Source organism: Suncus etruscus, chromosome X, assembly GCF_024139225.1.
Source record: "Suncus etruscus isolate mSunEtr1 chromosome X, mSunEtr1.pri.cur, whole genome shotgun sequence".
Classification (NCBI taxonomy): Eukaryota; Metazoa; Chordata; class Mammalia; order Eulipotyphla; family Soricidae; genus Suncus; species Suncus etruscus.
Window position 1 is genome coordinate 62,735,634 of NC_064868.1, and position 19,327 is coordinate 62,754,960.

At 47.3% G+C, this 19,327-nt stretch overlaps 1 protein-coding gene across 1 annotated transcript; it reads right to left on the reverse strand.

Annotated features, from left to right (window-relative positions):
- Window positions 1–13,720: 13,720 nt before the first annotated feature.
- LOC125998874 (uncharacterized protein CXorf49 homolog) lies at window positions 13,721–18,669 on the reverse strand. Its single transcript, XM_049766913.1, has 5 exons — window positions 18,114–18,669; window positions 17,364–18,064; window positions 16,640–16,796; window positions 15,216–15,257; window positions 13,721–13,881 (listed from the first exon to the last, which is right to left on the reverse strand). Exons 1-5 carry the CDS (start codon window positions 18,667–18,669, stop codon window positions 13,721–13,723), a joined length of 1,617 nt encoding a protein of 538 aa, XP_049622870.1.
- Between the last annotated feature and the right edge of the window lie 658 nt (window positions 18,670–19,327).

Sequence of the window (19,327 nt, forward strand, 5' to 3'; positions counted from 1 at the left end):
GGGTGGGTGTTAACTCCCAGGCACCACTTTGATCTGTGACTTACGACTCTACAGTACTTAAGTTAGAAAGGGTAAATGAGGAGTAATGATGGTAGGAGTTAAGGAAGTTAAAGAGAAATATGATCTTATGAAGGGGCATGCAAAAGGGCAGAGTACAAACTGGACATTCTGCATATATAAAAACAAAATTCAATGATAGTGAGTACTATTAATGTTTCTTGTGCGAATTTGAAAATATAGACTGGACAGAGGTTACCAGTGACTTCAAGAAGTTGGGAGGCCAGAAGTTCAGGGCCCCACCCAAACCCTCCCTAAGGAGCTGAATGGATAATGGGGGAAAGCCTAGGGTACCTTCAAGCTCCACCAAGGGGCCCAACTCACCGGCTTGCCCAGGCATGTGGCCTGGGGAAGCCCTGGAGATCTGGAGCAAGGTGGTAGAGGGTTGCTGGGGTTACCCAAGTCCCGCACCCCCACTAGGCCTGGTTAGGAAGGCTCCAGCATGGCGGGAGCCTGCCAAAACCCCTCCTGCTAGACTCCCGGCTCCCAAGAAGGAGAGATCCTTCAAGAATCTGGGAGGCCAGAAGTTCAGGGCCCCACCCAAACCCTTCCTAAGGAGCTGAATGGATAATGGGGGAAGCCTAGGGTACCTTCAAGCTCCCCCAAGGGGCCCAACAAACCGGCTTGCCCAGGCATGTGGCCCGGGGAAGACCTGGAGATCTGGAGCAAGGTGGTAGAGGGGTGCTGGGGTTAACCAAGTCCCGCACCCCCACTAGGCCTGGTTAGGAAGGCCTCCGGCATGGCAGGAGCCTGCCAAACCCCCTCCTGCTAGACTCCCGGCTCCCAAGAAAGGAGTTATCCTCATTTGGATTTTACCCTCGTCTTCCTTCTACTTCTGCTTCTACTTATCCCACTACTTCCTTCCATCTCCTCATCCTCTTCTTTCTCCAGTACCTCCTACTCTTCCAGTTCTTCCCATAGTTTTGTTGATCTCCCTATTATTGTGGTTTTTAGTTTTCTCTCTTTCTCCTCATGTATTTCAAGGAATCTTTGACCAAACACGAGTTCAATGCAAGTGAGATGAACAACGATCAGACATGACATAGGATACAGATTTTAAAGTGGATTTGGGATGCCACCAACTAATTAATGGGTCTTCATCTCACAGCAAACAGGAGATCCCCAAAAAATTGAATATGGTTTTCAATGTTAACAGTTTATACAAAGTTTTCACTTTTCATCACTGTATTGGTGTTGGAATTATGTGTGTGCAAAACCACTACGAATAGAATGACAAACCATAAAATCTCCAAATAGTTTGAGTTTGGGAGCCAAAGACAGCAGTGCTCAGGGATAACTCCTGTGTCTGGGCTCTGGGATCACTCCTTTCAGGGCCTGCAGGACCACTTGTGGTGCCAGGGATGGAAATATGACTGGCCCTTGCAAGGTAAATTCTCTACCCAATGTACTACCTCTTAAGACCCTCAATAAACGTTTTAAATCATTGAGTGTGGAAATAAAGAATAAAAACACATCCAATGTATAAAAGAAATCCACAGTAATTGTCTTTTGTGGAATCTGTAGAGAAACTTCTAGCAGATTTTTATTCTGGTATGCCAGCATATGCTTAACGAGCTCAAGGAAAGTATTCTCAAAGAGCAGAAGAAACACAAAACCACACAGGATAAACAAACAACAAAATAAAAACTGAAAATACAAAAAAGAGACCACAAGCGGAATGGCCACTCTGGAGCTGAATATGCAACACACGTTCACTAGCAGTATAGAGCAATGTAGCAGTATAGAGCAAAGTGAACAAAGACTCAGAAAAGTTGAAGATAGGGTCAATGCCATTATCCAGAGTAAGCAACTGAAAGGTGCAGAAAGGAAGAGAGAAGAACAAACCCAAGAGGCCTGTGGAACACCATAAAACACACTAATGTGTTCCAAAAAGTAGTGACAATATGAATGGATAAACAAAGGGTGCATAAAGAATAATTAACGAATAGTTATTGGCTAGCATATGTTGATATTTCATGAATTTTAATCTTTAATTTAAATGCTAACTGATGGTGAGACGGAACCAGAAGACACTACACAACACCAGGTCTTCAACACGGGATGTGTACAGGAACCAGGATCTATCACTACAGAAACCTGACAGCAAAAACTACGAGGCTGAAGAGATGACAACCGAGAATGACTAGGGGTTTGGACAACCGAGTATCCCTGGAGCCCTAAGTTAGTCTTATGCCAAAGTACTTTGGGGGTAAGATCTCCCTGTGTTTTAGGCCCAAGGTCTTTCGTTCCACTTACTCCCATATTTTGATTTGACTACGCAAACGGCAATTGCCAGACACACACACACACACACACACACACACGCACACGCACATGCACACACACACACATGGACAGCTTGTTTTAGTTTTTTCCATCTCTAAGGAAATAAAAGGGAAGGAGCAAACTAAACCTTCGGCTATTGAATAAATGACTTAATTGGTGATACAATAATTTTTACAAATATAACTGCTAATGAACTCTCTCCCTTTCTTTCCCCATTGTTTTCAATTTTCTACTCTATTTCTATTTCTAAATAACTTTGCTTTCTGTTATCCTGAAACAAATATATTATGATCAGTCATATCAACTATATGATACATTTTCTTTGAATAAATAAAAAATAAAAACAAGGATAATCACACTCATTTGTGGGATATAAAATTATTAAAGTAATAATCAGACACATTAGAAACCAATTGTTTCTAATAGGGCTAGGAGAACCAACAAAGTGAATGAAGCTTGCCACAAATCCTGGGGTGTGCAGTTCAGACAGAGAAGGGACCACTGTGACAATAATAATTGTAAATGATCACTCTGGACAAGAACTGGGTGCCCAAAGGAGATACATTGATATACATGTTACCCGTGCACTAGCAATATTACAAACCATAGTGTCTAAATAAAGAAAGAGAGAGAAGAGAAATGTCCATCACAGATGCAGACAGGACGGAGGGTGAGTGAAAACTGGGGATAATGGTTATGGGAAATGTGCACTGGTGACGTATATTTTACATTGTATGACGGAAACAGTCATGAACAATTTTGTAACAAAAGAAAAACAACTGTACTATTAACTCCCCTGAACACAGTGTTTAAATAAAGTAATTTTTTAGATAAACAATTACTTTTTGAATTTTCCAAACTGTGTTCAAGTGTGGCTGTATAGACTCTGTCAAGACACCAAGACTGGATATGTAATGCCCCAAGGCAAGATTATGTTTTCAAACTATCTAAAGTTGATGTTGAATATAAGTCTATATGGATTTGTGATTAAATTGAGGATAATCTCCTTCAATTAACAGTGATGTTTTTCAGTGAATGAAGAGCAATTTTGTCAAAAAACACACAGATTACGGAAAGCATGATAGTGCAAGTGTAGGGAACTTCCTTTAGATGGAGATGACATGGTTTTGGTACTTGGCACTCCATATGGTCCCCGGAGCCCTACTAGTAGTGAATCCTGTGAGCAGAGAGGAGACAGCCTTGACAACCTCTGAGTGTGGCCCCAAAACAAAGAGCCCACAAGAGGACCAGGGAGATACTTCAAAGGGCTAGGGGGCATACATTATGCTTGCCATCGTCCCACGTTTTAGTACATTCACTGCTCGTGTCCCATCACCACCTGGAGTTGAGCCACCCAAAATAAAAACTTTATTTTTTTAACTGTCACAAAAATCAAAGAACCTTCAAGCCATGGAAAGAGCCATATAAAGAACCGGGGTAATGTTTTCAAAACTTGGTTCAATTCTTAACACTGGAGAAGGGGTATGACCTGGGTGATCACAACACCTATACCTGGGCATTGCATCAGCTCAAAGTATTGAAAGCTTTGAGTCATTCTGGGGAAACTAGAAAGTCTGAAAGTTCCTGTGATTGTCTATAGAATGTAAACCCAAGGACAGTTACCTGAGAGTGGCTGCAATACACCTTATCTTCAAAGCAGGCATCTCATATGGGTGGCACCCCAAACTGTGATAATAGGACATGACTGAGTCCAGAAATGATGAGTGAACTACAGCTGGAATCGTCCGCATTATTCTTTACAGCCTTTCTGTATTCTTAGTGTCTCTTCAGGGCTTTTTAATGTGAAATCAGACAGACCATCACACATGGCATTGCTCTTTCTTGTTGTAGGGAGGCACCCAGCAATAATTCCGGGCTTACTTTTGATCCTGCAATCAGGAACAATTTCCGGAAGATGATAGGGGACTTATGGGATTCCGGATAAAATATGGATCAGCCATGTGCAAGACAAACACTGGACCCACTGTGTGATCACTGTGGCCTCTACACATGGAATTCATCAGGCAATCACTTTCATCGGGATCATGCTTGATCATTCTTAAGGGGTTTATTTTCTTAACTTAAGTTTATTTTCTTAACTCAGTTGAAGGAGTGGGTTTGAGTTCACAGACTAAGCCTGGGCAACCATGTAGTGATTATTTTGGGGGGAGAGTAATAATTCAGTACATTACAGTCCACATGGAAGACTTTGGGGAGAATTTCCATGTGGTATTTCTGCCCAGTGAGAGGTCATGCAAATTTGTGACTGGGAAGAAGGCAAGCATGATCTATGTGGAGGGCAGGGGACACAAGAAATTATATTGGATGGGGACAAGAAAGGCATGGGGACATGCCCTGCAGCCTTTCCCACTCAAGTCTCCTCTGCATTCAGAAATGCAATGGTAACTGACCAAGAGAACACTGGGGCCCATCCTATTCAATCTGCTTTTTTGGGGGGCCTGAGAACATTCATAGCAACCCATTCTCACCTCCTCACACTGCCCCAACATCATCAAACACCACGAAAGTTACAGACTGTAACTGTTGCTAGAGATTGGCTAAACCAAGAAATGTTAGAGGTTTGAACACTAGAGAGTTGAGTGTGGTGCGTGAAGTAATGGTTCCCAAAGATGTACATATCCCAGTTCCTGGAATCAGATATGTAACAAACCTGTGTGGCATCCGAGGGCTAATGTTGCAGATCCATTTAGGGTTGCTCCATAACTCACCCTAAAATGGGAAGATTCTCTCCAGACACTTTCTGTTCTGATGGGTTCATTGCAATGCACCATGGAAGAATGAAGTTTCAGTGGCTACTCTGCTCAAACTGAGCTCTGGAGATTGGATGAGCTGTGTACCTGGCCTTGATTTAGCTGAAATGGTGGGACCTGAATAAAAGTCCCCATAACCAGCATGCCAGCACTCTCATATTTCCCTTTAAGCTGACTTTGAACTCTGAACTCAGAATAGGGTGCCTCCTCTGCAGTCTCCAGGTAAGGTGGAATGTGAGTGAGCAATTCAGTGAGCAAGAGTCAGCAGGGGCAGTGCTCTCTATTCTGGAGCAGGCCATGATACTGCACAGAATGAAATAAAATGATTTCAACATTAAGTATTATATATTCAATGCAGACCCTATAAAATTCACGATGTTCTTCAAAATCTTGAATGGTCACTAAAATGTTTGTATGAGAGAGTACAGCAAACTAAAAAGCCAAAGCCACGCCGAGAATTGCTCACTCAGGTCTCTCAGTTCTTCTGACTATTCTTGGGTTCACCAACCTCTGCTAAATGTCCATAGAGAGCAATCATGGTGGGATGTGTTGACGGTGGTGTGTATGTGTGCTGAGATGCATGAGCTACATAGCCCAGACAGAAGCAGGATGAAAAGGGTCAACCCCAGTGTTCTGGGCAGCTGCCATTGCTTCCATGAATGCAGAGCAGACTAGAGTGGGATAACCTGGGGCATACTGAGTCAGCAGAGGATGTGTCCATGTCCTTTGGCTTGGGGCCCATATATATTTCTGTAATCTAAGCGCCAATGTCTGTCTCAAATTTTCCCTGGAAATGAAAGATCCTGAGGTGAGCCATCTTTTGTGTGTACATGTTTATAGCAGAGTGGTGAGCAACACTTATTGGAATATAATAAAGCAGCCAGTGTACTCAGAGAAGGGATGGGAGACTGGGTGAGTAAGACACTAAGGGTCATGTCCATAGCTTTCATGTTGCCTTCAAGCACAAGTCCCTCCTATCCTCGCCCTCTCCACCATGGTTCATGCTTGTCTTCTTCACAGTCACAAATTTGCTGTATCTCAGTGAGCAACACTGACACCTGGAAAGTCTCCCCACATTCCTGCATGATTTTGTGCATGCCAGGGGGCAGTATTGGGGATGGGTTGGAAACTGGGGCCAATGGTGGAAGGAATATTACTTTGGTGATGGGCCTGGTGTTGGGACACTGAATGAATGCCAGAATCAACTATATTCTGAACCACTTTGTAAACCATACTGTTTAAATAAAGTATTTTAACAAAGATTAAGAATATTTCAACCTGGGCCTAAGGAAGGTCCTTGTCCCATGCCATTTTTGATAGTCTGTCCATCTGACTTCATATTATATATAAACAGGGTGAGAATATAAGAATGCAAGAGTCAAAGTGTACAAATTTCCAGTTTCAGTCACTCATAATTTCTCATCTCATATATGTCCTTTTAGCACACATTCGGGTACCAACCAAATGAGACTCATACACCAAGATGAGGTATAATGTAGCCACTCTCAGGTACCTGTGCTTCCGGCTCATATTCAATTGAAATTCACAGGAGCTTTAGACTGTCTATTCTTCCCAGAGAGGAACTCCAGAAACCCCAGTAGTTTGAGGTGATCCAATGTCCAGTTTGAATTTAGTGTTCCCCAAGCTATAGCTCCTCTTCAGGAGGAGTTCAGAATCGAACAAACCCTTGAAAATGGTAGATTGATTCTTGATATAGCACTTTCCACGCATCAAGGGTTCTTGGCAAATTAAGCCACCTATATTTATTTATTTATTTATTTATTTATTTATTTATTTATTTATTTATTTTGGTTTTGTGGCCACACCCGTTTGACACTCAGGGGTTACTCGGGCTATGCACTCAGAAATCGCACCTGGCTTACGAGGATCATATGGGACGCTGAGGGATTGAACCGTGGTCCCTGCTACGCTAGCACTTGCAAGGCAGAAACCTTACCTCTAGCACCAACGTCCAGGCCCCAAGCCACATACATTTAAAATTTTTACTTTGGGTGGCACAATTCCAGATGGTGATGAAAGGACAATCACTGCTGTACTCAAACCCGAGATTCACGAGGCAAAGCTATGTGCTATAGCCCTTTGAAGCATGAAACAAGTCTTCTTGTGTGTTCTTTCCTTGGATTAGGGGACACATACAAGTGAGCTAAGGGTTGACTCCCACTCTGCATACCGGGCAGGTGTCAGAGTACCATCTGTGTGTGAAGGACAGAACCCATGTAACTGGCTTACAAAAAAGAGCCCTACCTACTCTGATCACTCTGGTCCCCTCTTGAGAGTTTTATGACCATAATCCCCAAACTCCTTTAACTCACCCAATCACATAATTTGCACTTCAGTGATAAATTTTATTCACAGAGACACATAGAAACAACATTCACACACCGAACTTAGTATATCAAGTTAGGTATTCCTTATGTGCTATAAAAACCCAGTCCTTCATTATAAAGTCTGAATGTCATAGAATTTATGCAATTACAATTTAACATAAGTCTGTGCCTGAATCTCACCTAGAGATTCACTGAGAGAACTCTAGGTGGCAGCTGAAGGAAGGTGCTCCTGATGACTGTGAGAGATAATTTTAAGAGTTCAGACTGGAGAACCAAAGGGGAAATTGGGATTTATACTGGACATACAAAAATCTGTCTGCACGAATCTCTGCGAAGGAGAAGAGGAAGAGACTACTTCCATAGAATAAGTACAAATCAGAGCATCAAGACCTATCACATTCACTATCTATGGGAATCAAACAAATTTCAATCAAGGGACATGAAAATGAGCCTGTAAAGGAGTCCTGTTTTCTGGCTCAAGATGGAAGAGAACAAAGACCATAAATGGGAAGCGTGGTACCCCACATACGAAGGGGTTAGGTGATAACAAGGAAGAGACCTTCCAGGAAAGGAGATGTACCAAGGCCAGGCAGAACCCACACAGAAGCCAGTCCCAGGCAAGATTGGGTTCATGCTGGGAGACAGGTATAGAGTGACCAAGAGAAAAGATACTGGTCTGGAAGAGGCTGTGATAATCCCAGTCCCAAAACACACACACACACACACACACACACACACACACACACACACACACAGAGCAGACAACCGATCATGAGAAGCACTTTTATCACAAACTATCATTAAAGCAAGGTCACAGGAGGGTCAACAAACAAGGAGGGGATTTGGGTAGAGCTGAAGGTGATCAGCTTGTCTGCAGAACTTCAGCTCCAAGGGCACAGGCTGCTTCTTCATTATAAAGATGTCTGCTCAACCTGAGAAACGGAGCACAATCAGCGAAGGACCCAAAGTCAGGGCAAGCTCCCAGATCTCACCTCAGCCAGGACTGTGTGAAGGGACAGTGACTGCAGTGTGTATTACATACTAAGAATGTCCTGCAGTGTGCCAGCCAGGTTCTTCATGTCAGCTGAAATAGAAAAAGACATTAACAGGCATCCCAGACTCCAGACACATCTAGAGAGGGATCTGAAAACCTCCTGGGGCACTGTCTTTCTGGGGGAAAGACCTAGCCCTAGCCCTGCAATCAGAAATCCTGACAGCCCCATGTAGCAAACCCTGGACCTGTCTAACTCAACCATCACATCCACTCAATCATGTGCAAATGTTTTCCAAAGGCAACAAAATAGAAGTGCAGTTCTCAAGCTCTGGGGCACATCGGACCCATTCAGACTTGTTAAACAAAAGCACCCCAAAGACACACACTGTACAAGCCATACCAGGGAGCCATTAAAGACAATCTAGGGGAGACACCTTCCAACATGGGAAGAGAAGGATGCCTCCTCCAGGTCTCATTTTCACTGGCAAAGCAAACAGAGAGGCTTTCCTCTCTGTAGATCACACTTAGCATTCAATTCAGAGAAGGGTGCAGGGCCAGGCCAGACCTGTTGGGTTCTGTTCTCCCGAGGTTCTGATTTTCTTTGAGGGTAGCTGCATCTGCTACCTTCCCAGAGCCCCCTCCGCTCTGGGTCTCCACTAAGACCCAGCACTCTTCACTGCCCCAGCCAGTGTGGCCTACCTATTCTCTTCTTTAGGCTTTCGACTTCCTCCTGTAGCACAGTACACTGGATGATGGAAGAGGGGGGGGAGAGGGAAAAGATTAGTTCACTCCATGTGGGTCTTGCAAAGCCCACTGTTTAGAAGGGTAAGGGCGGGGCCGGACGGTGGCGCTGGAGGTAAGGTGCGGGCCTTGCCTGCGCTAGCCTAGGACGGACCGCGGTTCGATCCCCGGCATCCCATATGGTCCCCCAAGAAGCCAGGAGCAACTTCTGAGCGCATAGCCAGGAGTAACCCCTGAGCGTCACAGGGTGTGGCCCAAAAAACAAAAAAAAAAAAAAAAAGAAGGGTAAGGGAGTCTTCATTGGAGGAGTTGCCACAGTGGGATGTGGGAAGTGGAAGGGGGAGTTAGAGTTTCACCCTGACTCAGATCTCATCATTTGCATGGGGCCTCCATTTCTAGGAGCCAGAGGGAGCATTACCCGTGGACAGTTGACACTTTCAGGAGCTAGCTGCAGAAGTTCTGGTCCTGGGGAATCTTCAGGTTGTTCCAGGTCCCCTGGAAGAGAAACACACTCCAGCCTCCAAGGCTCAGAGCAGGGTGAGGAGGCATTGTAACATGAGGCAATATCTCCCTCTGCTGGCAGTGAGGGGCCTCTGCCCTGCTCAGCATCTCCAGAATGTCCCATGAAGTCAAGGCTGAGAACCTCACAAGTACAGATTCCACATTGCCTTTTCCCTGCCTTCTTCCACTGCCACCCCACAAACTCACCTGAGCGAGCAGGTCCTCGGGCCATAATCTGCCCTTGGTTCAGTACGAAGGCCCAAGTATCTCCTGGAGTTTTCGGGGTTTTGATGTCGAAACTGCCACTGCCACCTTGTGCAACGTGCATCCTCTGGCCAGAAAGCTTTAGCCTGGTTGCTTGAATCTAAAAGAAGAATTTTTCAGATTTGGAATAGGGGTGCACTTTTACAGGCAGGGCTGAGACAGGGAAGGAGCTTAAATGCAGAGGGTCAGGTCTAAGGCTCCTTAATCCCAGGTCAGCGTTTCAAGCATTTCAAGGGTGCAGGGCTGAATGAAGGAAACCAAAAAAAATTCACACACACACACACACTCTCTCTCTCTGTCTCTCTGTCTCTCTGTCTCTCTCTGTCTCTCTCTCTCTGTCTCTCTGTCTCTCTTTGTCTCTCTCTGTCTCTGTCTCTCTCTCTGTCTCTCTCTCTGTCTCTGTCTGTCTCTCTGTCTCTCTCTCTCTCTCTCTCTCTCAACGAAGTCCAGAATTTTAAAAAAGCCAGGTAAGAACATGGTAGGTTCTGGGAAGTAAAAGGATCTGAAAAAAATCACAAGTTCTGTGGACCAGTCTTTGCAGAAGTGCCCCAAACTAATTCAGTCTCCAGCACTCCCTCCCTGGGGAGGAGGCAAGAGAAGGGGAAAAAAACCCTGCCAGGTAGCAGAAAACAGTCTGGCTTGTAGGAGGCTGGCTTCACCTTTGTATCTCCACAAGCAAAGGCATCTTAGTGATTGTGGGCACCCAAGTGCTAGGGCACTCAATGACCCAGGATAGGACAGTGGGAGCAAGATCCAGAGAAGGGGTGAGGAAAGGGAGTAGAGAAAGGGAAAAGCTGATCTACTCACCTGGCCCTTGGGGGACAGATCTCTATTTGGATCATCATCTCCGGCCACCTGCTTGTACTCTCTTGGCCTCCAGGTCTGAGATTTCTTCCCACTGGCACCAGTCTGCTTCGGCTGCTTGCTTGGCAGAGACACCAAGGAACCCCGCTCGGGCCCCCCAGAAAGTTTAACACCAGAAATTGGTGGGAAGGTGGCTGGCTCCTGGGGAGCTGATATGGTGCTCTGCCGCCTGGAAGGAGCGGCTCTCCCCCTGGCCAATTTGGAGAGACCCCTAGGGTTTTTCTTATCTCGGGTCACCATCTTTGCAGTGGTCTGGGGAGGGCTGGTTGTTAGAGAAGCTCCAGAGTAGCTGTACTTGGACTTGTCCTGGCCCTTGCCGAGCACCACATTAGGCAAAGTCTTGCTGGCACGGTTGTCCCGACCTGCTACAGCCCGCCTCTCCCAAGACGTGGGGCCTCTTCGGGGAAGGCAGGGTGGTGTGGATCCTCGCATGGAAAGCCCATCCTCACTCCAGAGTACTTTAGACTGTCTGCCTGCAATGCTGGAACTCACGGGGCCATGGGTAATAGTTGGGCCCCTTCCTCTTGAGGACCCTGCCCTGGAGGCTGTCTTCCCATCTCTCCCCATCTGTAGCTCCCCAAAGTCACCCGGTGTCTTGAGCTCAGAAGGCAGCGTGGCCAGGCCTACTGCAAAGGGGCCTTGCGTGTCCCTCGGAGGACTCCACCCGCCCTAGGCGCTTAACCCGATCATTCTCCCGTCAGGGCGATCCTTGCACCCTCGGAGCAAGCGAGGTTTGGCCAAGGGCGGCTGTGCTTCTCCATGGCCCTGGGGGAAGGGGGCCCTAGCACAGGTCACTGAGTTCAGCCCCCACCAGGGGCTCCTCATCCCAGGAGCTCTCCGGGGAAGGGCTTCTCTCGACATCCTGTGCCTCTGGGTAGAGCACCTGGGGCATGCTGGCTGCCCTAGACTCCTGGGTAGTCGGGGGCACTAAAGCCACTGGGTTAGGGCCATCATCATCCCAATCATCCCATGGGTCATGGCGACGGTTAGCAGAGGTGCCATGAGGGCCTCCCTGGCCATAAAGCACCGCTTCTCCCGCTGCCAGGTCTTCGGGCTCCCACTCGGTGTCACAGGGGCTCTGGAAGCCTCCCTCAGCTCTGCTTCTCAGAAGAAGCCCCAGGTTGAGGCCTACTCCAGGTGCCCAAGAGCTTCTGAGGCCTGTTCCGCCAAAACCGGCCAGCTCCTCACCCTTGAGGCCCACATTCCCTCCACGCAATGTCAGCTCACCTTCGTCCTCATCTTCCGGGTCTAGGTAGCCCTGACTGTGGGGAGAGAAGGAACGGGCCTACTCCTTGCTCGAGGCACAGGCGAGTTTGGCAAACTCTGTGGTCCCAGGTGCCTCAGGCAACCATTTGCTTTACGTCGGATAACCCCGGGGAGTTCTGTGCACAGCTGTGACGTCACCAGCTGCCTCCGCCAGCACTGCTGCCTCCTTCTCATTAGCCAGACACCATTTCCCTCCAAGCAGAGCACTCAGCACTCGGGCCTTCTCTGAAAGGCCCAGCGCACTATGTAGATCCTTGGAGATTGGGATCTGCTCCTGCCACGGAATGGCGATTTTTGAGCATTGACCCTGATATCTTTCTCTAGCACAACTCCTTCCATCACTTAAGGCTAACTGTTGGGCGGTTCTTGCTAGCACAAGAGTGAGGCGATTGCCTTGCTGTGGCTGAACCCGAGTTCCTATGACACTTGCAAAAAAAACTAGCAAGCTCTTTTGCCGAGTGAATATACCTTCTGCAATCCATTCTATCCAGAATGCATTTGCATTGTACTGCAAAGTCATCAGCGCATGGAATTGTTGGTATCTCTTTTAAGACATTTTACTAGAGATTCCGTGATACCTCCTTGTGGCTTTAATTTCTGCTTTTCTAATGGTAAATGATGTTAAACATCTGAGAGAATCATTCTTTTAACTGATGAGATCCATTTGGATCAATGTTTTCCTGCCTCTGCATCAGCAGTTCAGAGTTATTTTAAAGAATTCTTTACCTGTCCTCTGGCCATGAGGATTTTCCCCTTGGGCTTCCTTCTTGTGTACAATCTTCACATGTACAGTGTTTGCACACAGTTGCGTAGTCTGTTGAGAATTAAGTTTTGATTGCCATGTGATGTCTGGTTATGGCTCCAGTTTTTCTGCATGTGGATAATCAAACTTTGATAAGTTATTTTTGAAGACACTCTTTTCTTTTTAAATTGATTTCCCACATGTGTCAAAAGTATCTGTTGTCACTTTTGGTGGCTGACTTCTGTGAAGGTGACGAAGCAGATTCGTTCAAGGACCAGTTCCTCCACTGAGTAGAAACCAATCGGCAAAGATGGTGAGACTCAGATTTCTTGAATGCAGTCAAAATATTCAGCACCAGGCCCATGCTAAAACAAGGGAAAGCAATGCCAAAGGAGACAGGATACCCTCTGGTGTTTTGCTTCTGCTTGGACCATACCCCTCCCTGGCTCAGTGCATGTCTTGAGCACTGCAGTTCACATTCTCTTAAGGGACTCCAAACCCTTGGTAACGAAGGGATCAGAGAAGACTTATTTTTAAAGAACTGATGTTCTTTGTAGTCTGCCTGGCGTCTATCCGAAGGACCCTTGTACCTTACTCACAAGTACATGCAGTTTATCTACTTCTAGACAACATTTTAAGGTGCATATATGTCATTTTAGCACACATCGGGGGTTCCAACCATATGAGGCTCTTACTTCAAAGAGGAGGTGTAATGTAGCCACTCTCAGGTACCTGTCCTTCCGGCTCATATTCAATTGATGTTCACAGGAGCTTTTAGACTGTCTAGTCTTCCCAGAGAGGAACTCTAGTAACCCCAGTATTTTGAGGTGACCCAATTTCCAGTTATAAATTTAGTGACCCACAAGCTATACCTCCTCTTCAGGAGTTAATCGAACAAATCCTTAAAAATGGTAGACTGATTCTCGATATAGCACTTTCCACGCATCAAGGGTTCTTGTAAATTTAAACCACCTACATTTAAAATTTTCACTTTCAGTGGCACAACTCCAGATGGCAATGAAGGGACAATCACTGCTGTACTCAAACCTGAGACTCAGAAGACAAAGCATATGTGTTATAGCCCTTTGAAGCATGAATCGAGTCTTCTTGTGTGTTCTTTCCTTGGTTTAGGGGACACGCACAAGAGAGCTAAGGGTTGACTCCAACTCTGCTTGCAGAAAATCATACCTGGCAGGTCTCAGAGTACCATACGGGTGTGGGGGATAGAATTCATTTAACAGCCTTACCAAAAAATGAGCCCTACCTACTCTGATCTCTGTGGTCCCCTCTTGAGAGTTTTATGACTCTAGTCCCCAAACTCTTTTATCTCACCCAGTCACATAATTTGCACTTCAGTGATAAATTTTACTCACAGAGACACATAGAAAACCACATTCACACACCGAACTTAGTATATCAAGATTGGTTTTCCTTATGTGCTATAAAAACCCAGTCCTTTATGATGAAGTCTGAATGTCACAGAACCTATGCAATTACAATTTAACGTAAGTCTATGCCTGAATCTCACCCAGAGATTCACTGAGAGAACTCTAGGTGGTAGCTGAAGGAAAGGAGCTCCACATAACAGTGAGGGATAATTGTAAGAGTTCAGACTGGAGAACCACAGGGGAAATTTGGCACTGAGACATACAAATATCTGTCTGCTAGAATCTCTGTGAGGGAGAAGAGGAAGAGACTACTTCCATAGAAGTAAGTACAAAGCAGAGCATCAAGACCTATCACACTCACTCTTTATGGGAATCAAACAAATTTCAATCAAGGGACATGAAAAGGAGCCTGTAAAGGAGTCCTGTTTTCTGGCTCAAGATAGAAGAGAACAAAAACCATAAATGGGAAGGGTGGTACCACACATACAAAGGGGTTAGGTGATAACAAGGAAGAGACCTTCCAGGAAAGGAGATGTACCAAGGCCAGGCAGAACCCACACAGAAGCCAGTTCCAGGCAAGATTGGGTTCCTGCTGGGAGACAGGTATAGAGTGATCAAGAGAAAAGATACTGGTCTGGAAGAGGCTGTGATAATCCCAGTCCCAACACACACACACACAAACACACACACACACACACACACCAGACAACTGATCATGTGAAGCACTTTATTCAAAAAATGTCATTAAACCAAGGTTGTAGGTGGGTCAAAATACATGGAGGCGATTTGGACAGAACAGCAGTAGACCAGCTTGTCTTCAGAACGTCGGCGCCAAGGGCAAAAGATGCTTCTTCATAAAGACGTCTGTTCAACCTTATAAACTGAGCACAATCAGGGAAGGACCCGAAGTCAGGGCAAGCTCGCAGATCTCACCTCAGCTAGGGCAAGTGGCTATCCCAGAAGGGACAAGTGACTGCTGTGTGTATTACATACGAAAAATGTCCTGCAGTCTGTCAGCTAGGTTCTCCATTTTAGCTGAAAGAGTAAAAGTACATTAACAGGCATTCCAGACTCCAGACACATTTAGAGAGGTATCTAAAAACTGCCTGGGGCCCCTGTCTTCCTGGGGGAAACACATAGCCCTGCAATCTGAAACCCTGCCAGCCCCACGTAGGAAACCCTGGACCTGCCTAACTCAACCATCACATCCACTCAATCATGTGCAAATGTTTTCCAAAAGGCAACAAAAACAGAAGTGCAGTTCTCAATCTCTGGGGCACATCGGACCCATTCAGACTTGTTAAACAAAAGCACCCCAAAGTCACACACTGTACAAGCCATACCAGGGAGCTATTAAACACAATCTAGGGGAGAGACCTTCCAACATGGGAAGAGAAGGATGCCTCCTCCAGGTCTCATTTTCACTGGCAAAGCAAACAGAGAGGCTTTCCTCTCTGTAGATCACACTTAGCATTCAATTCAGAGAAGGGTGCAGGGCCAGGCCAGACCTGTTGGGTTCTGTTCTCCCCAGGTTCTTATTTTCTTTGAGGGTAGCTACATCTCCTATCTTCCCATAGCCCCCTCTGCTCATATTGGACACTAAGACCCAGCACCCTTCACTGCCCCAGCCAGTGTGGCCTACCTATTCTCTTCTTGAGGCTTTCGACTTCCCCCTGTAGCACAGTACACTGGATGATGGAGAGAAAAGATTAGTTCACTCCATGTGGATCTTGCATCACAAAGCCCACTGTTTAGAAGGGGAAGGGAGTCTTCATTGGAGGAGTTGCCACAGTGGGATGTGGGAAGTGGAAGGGGGGAGTTAGAGTTTCACCCTGACTCAGATCTCATCATTTGCTTGGGGCCTCCATTTCTAGGAGCCAGAGGGAGCATTACCCGTGGACAGTTGTCACTTTCAGGTGCTAGGTGCAGAAGTTCTGGTCCTGGGGAATATTCAGGTTGCTCCAGGTCCCCTGGAAGAGAAACACTCTCCAGCCTCCAAGGCTCAGAGCAGAGTGAGGAGGGAGTGTAACATGAGGCAACATCTCTGGCAGTGAGGGGCCTCTGCCCTGCTCAGCATCTCCAGAATGTCCCATGGAGACAAAAGTGGTCTGTGGAACTGTGGGCCCCAATGTTTGTGGTCCTGATTTAGACACACAGCTGCGGTCATTGCTGCCACTGAGTTTGCAGGATGTCTTAACAGTACTTTACCTGTAAGTTCCACTGAAAGTCCACATCCTATTGTTAATGATACTACTACACAATATCTCTGCCACACAGCCTAAGGGAAAGGATACTGTCTTCTTGGACTGCAGTTTCTCTAAACAAATTCCCAGGGAAGGCAAGGCTGAGAACCCCACAAGTACAGGTTCCATTTTGCATTTTCCCTGCCTTCTTCCACTGCCACTCCACAAACTCACCTGAACGAGCAGGCCCTCGGGCCATAATTTGCCCTTGGTTCAGTACGAAGGCCGGAATATCTCCAGGAGTTTTCTCGGTTTTGATGTCACAACTGCCATTGCCACCTTGTGCAACGTGCATCCTCTGGCCAGAAAGCTTCAGCCTGGTTTCTTGGATCTAAAACAAACATTTTTCACAGATTTGAAATAGGGGTGTACTTTTACAGGCGAGGCTGACTGAGGGAAGTAGAGGAAATTCATAGGGTCAGGTCTAAGGCTCCTTCTTCCCAGGACAGCCTATCAGTCAGTTCAAGGGGGCAGGGCCGAGTGAAGGGGGACCAAAGATAAATTCACACACACAAACTAAGAAGTCCATGATTAAAAAAATATATCCAGGTCAAAATATGATAGGTTCTGGGAAGTAAAGGGACCTAAAAAATCAGAAGTTCTGTGGACCAGTCTTTGCAGAACTGCCCCAAACTAAATTAGTTTCCAGCACTCCCTCCCTGGGAAGGAGGCAAGAGAAGGAAAAAAAAACCCTGCCAGGTAGCAGAAAACGGTCTGGCATACTGGATGCTGGCTTCACCTTTGTCCCACAACAAGCAAACAAGCACCATCTGGCATCTTAGAGATTGTGGGCACCCAAGTGCTAGGGCGCTCAATGACCCAGATAGGACAGTGGGATCAAGATCCAGAGAAGGAGTGAGGAAAGGGAGTAGAGAAAGGGAAAAGCTGATCTACTCACCTGGCCCTTGGGGGACCGATCTCTATTTGGATCATCATCTCTAGCCAACTGCTCGTACTCTCTTGGCCTCCAGGTCTCATATTTCTTCCCACTGGCACCAGTCTGCTTTGGCTGCTTGCTTGGCAGTGGCACCAAGGAACCCCGCTCAGGCCCCCCAGAAAATTTAACACCAGAAATTGGTGGGAAGGTGGCAGGCTGCTGGGGAGCTGGTACTGTTCTCTGCCCCCAGGAAGGAGTACCTCTCCCCAGAGTCAATTTGGAGGGACCCCTAGGGTATTTCTTATCTTGGGTTACCATCTTTGTAGTGCTCTGAGGAGGGCTGCTTGTTAGAGACACTCCAGAGTAGCTGGACTTGTCCTGGCTCTTGCCGAGCACCACATTAGGCAAAGTCTTGCTGGCAGATTTGTCCTGACCTGCTACAGCCCACCTCTCTAAAGATGTAGTGCCCCTTCGGGGAAGGGAGGGTGGTGTGGATCCTCGCATGGAAAGCACATTTTCACGCCAGGGTAATTTAGACTGTCTGCCTGCAATGCTGGAACTCACGGGGCCATGGGTAATGGTTGGGCCCCTTCCTCTTGAGGCCCCTACCCTGGAGGCTGCCTTCCCATCTCTCACCCTCTGTAGCTCCCCAATATCACCTGGTGACTCGGGCTCAGAAGGCTGCTTGGCCAGGCTGACCGCAAAAAGGGCCCTGCTTGTCCCTAGGAGGACTCCACCCACCCCTGGAGCCTCTCCCGGTCATTCTCGCACCTCGGCCACCCTTGCACCCTAGGAGCAAGGGAGGGTTGGCCAAGTGCGGCCATGCTTCTCCATGGCCCCGGGGAAATGGAGCCCTAGTCACTGAGTTGAGCCCCCGCCAAGGGGTGGAATCCTCATCCCAGCAGCTCATTGGAGACAGGCTTCTCTCGACATCCTGTAGCTCTGTGTAGAGCACCTGGGGCATCCTGGCTGCCCCGGACTCCTGGGTAGTCGGGGGCACTAAAGCCACTGGGTCAGGGCCATCATCATCCCAATCATCCCACGGGTCATGGCGACGGTTAGCAGAGGTGCCATGAGGGCCTTTCTGGCCATAAAGCACTGCTTCTCCCACTGCCAGGTCTTTGGGCTCCCACTCGGAGCCCCAGAGGCCCTGGACGCCTCCCTCAGCTTTGCTTCTTAGAAGAACCCCCAGGTTGAGGCCTATTCCAGGTGTGGAAGGGCCTTTGAAGCCTGTTCCCCCAACGCTGGCCAGCTCCTCACCTTCGAGGCCCTCATTCCCTCCACGCAATGTCACCTCATCTTTGTCCTCATCTTCCGGGGCACTCATGTTCCGAGTTTAGGTAGCCCTGACTGTGGGGAGAAACAAATGGGCCTATTCCTTGCTGGAGGCAGAGGCAAGTTTTCAGCAAACTCTGGGCCCCAGATGGACGCCACAGGCAATCGGTTGCTGCAGGTAACGCCTGGGGGTGGGGGGGAATTCTGCGCACATCTGTGAAGTCATCAGCCACTGCTGCCCATGCTAGTGCCTCTCTCTCATTGGCCAGACACCATTTCCCTCCAACCTCAGCACTCTGCACTTGGGCCTTCTCTTAAAGGCCCAGCGCACTATGTGGGACACTGGAGTTTGGGAGCTGGGCACACCTCGGAGTGGCGATTGATGAGCATTGACCCTAACCTCTTCCTGTTCGCACAACTTCTTCTATCACTTAAGGCTCCCGGTTGGGAGGGTCTTGCTAGGACAGGCGTGAGACACCTACCTGCCTTTCTGCGGCTGAACCCGTGTTCCAGTGACACTTTCAACACACTAGCAAGCTCTTTCACGGAGTCAACATAACTTCTGCAATCCCTTCTTTTGGTTTTTTGCTATTTTTTTTTGGTGGGGGGTTCACACCCGGCAGCGCTCAGCTTGGGGGTTACTCCTGGCTCTATGCTCTATGCTCAGAAATCTCTCCTGGCAGGCTCGGGACCATATGGGATGCCGGGAT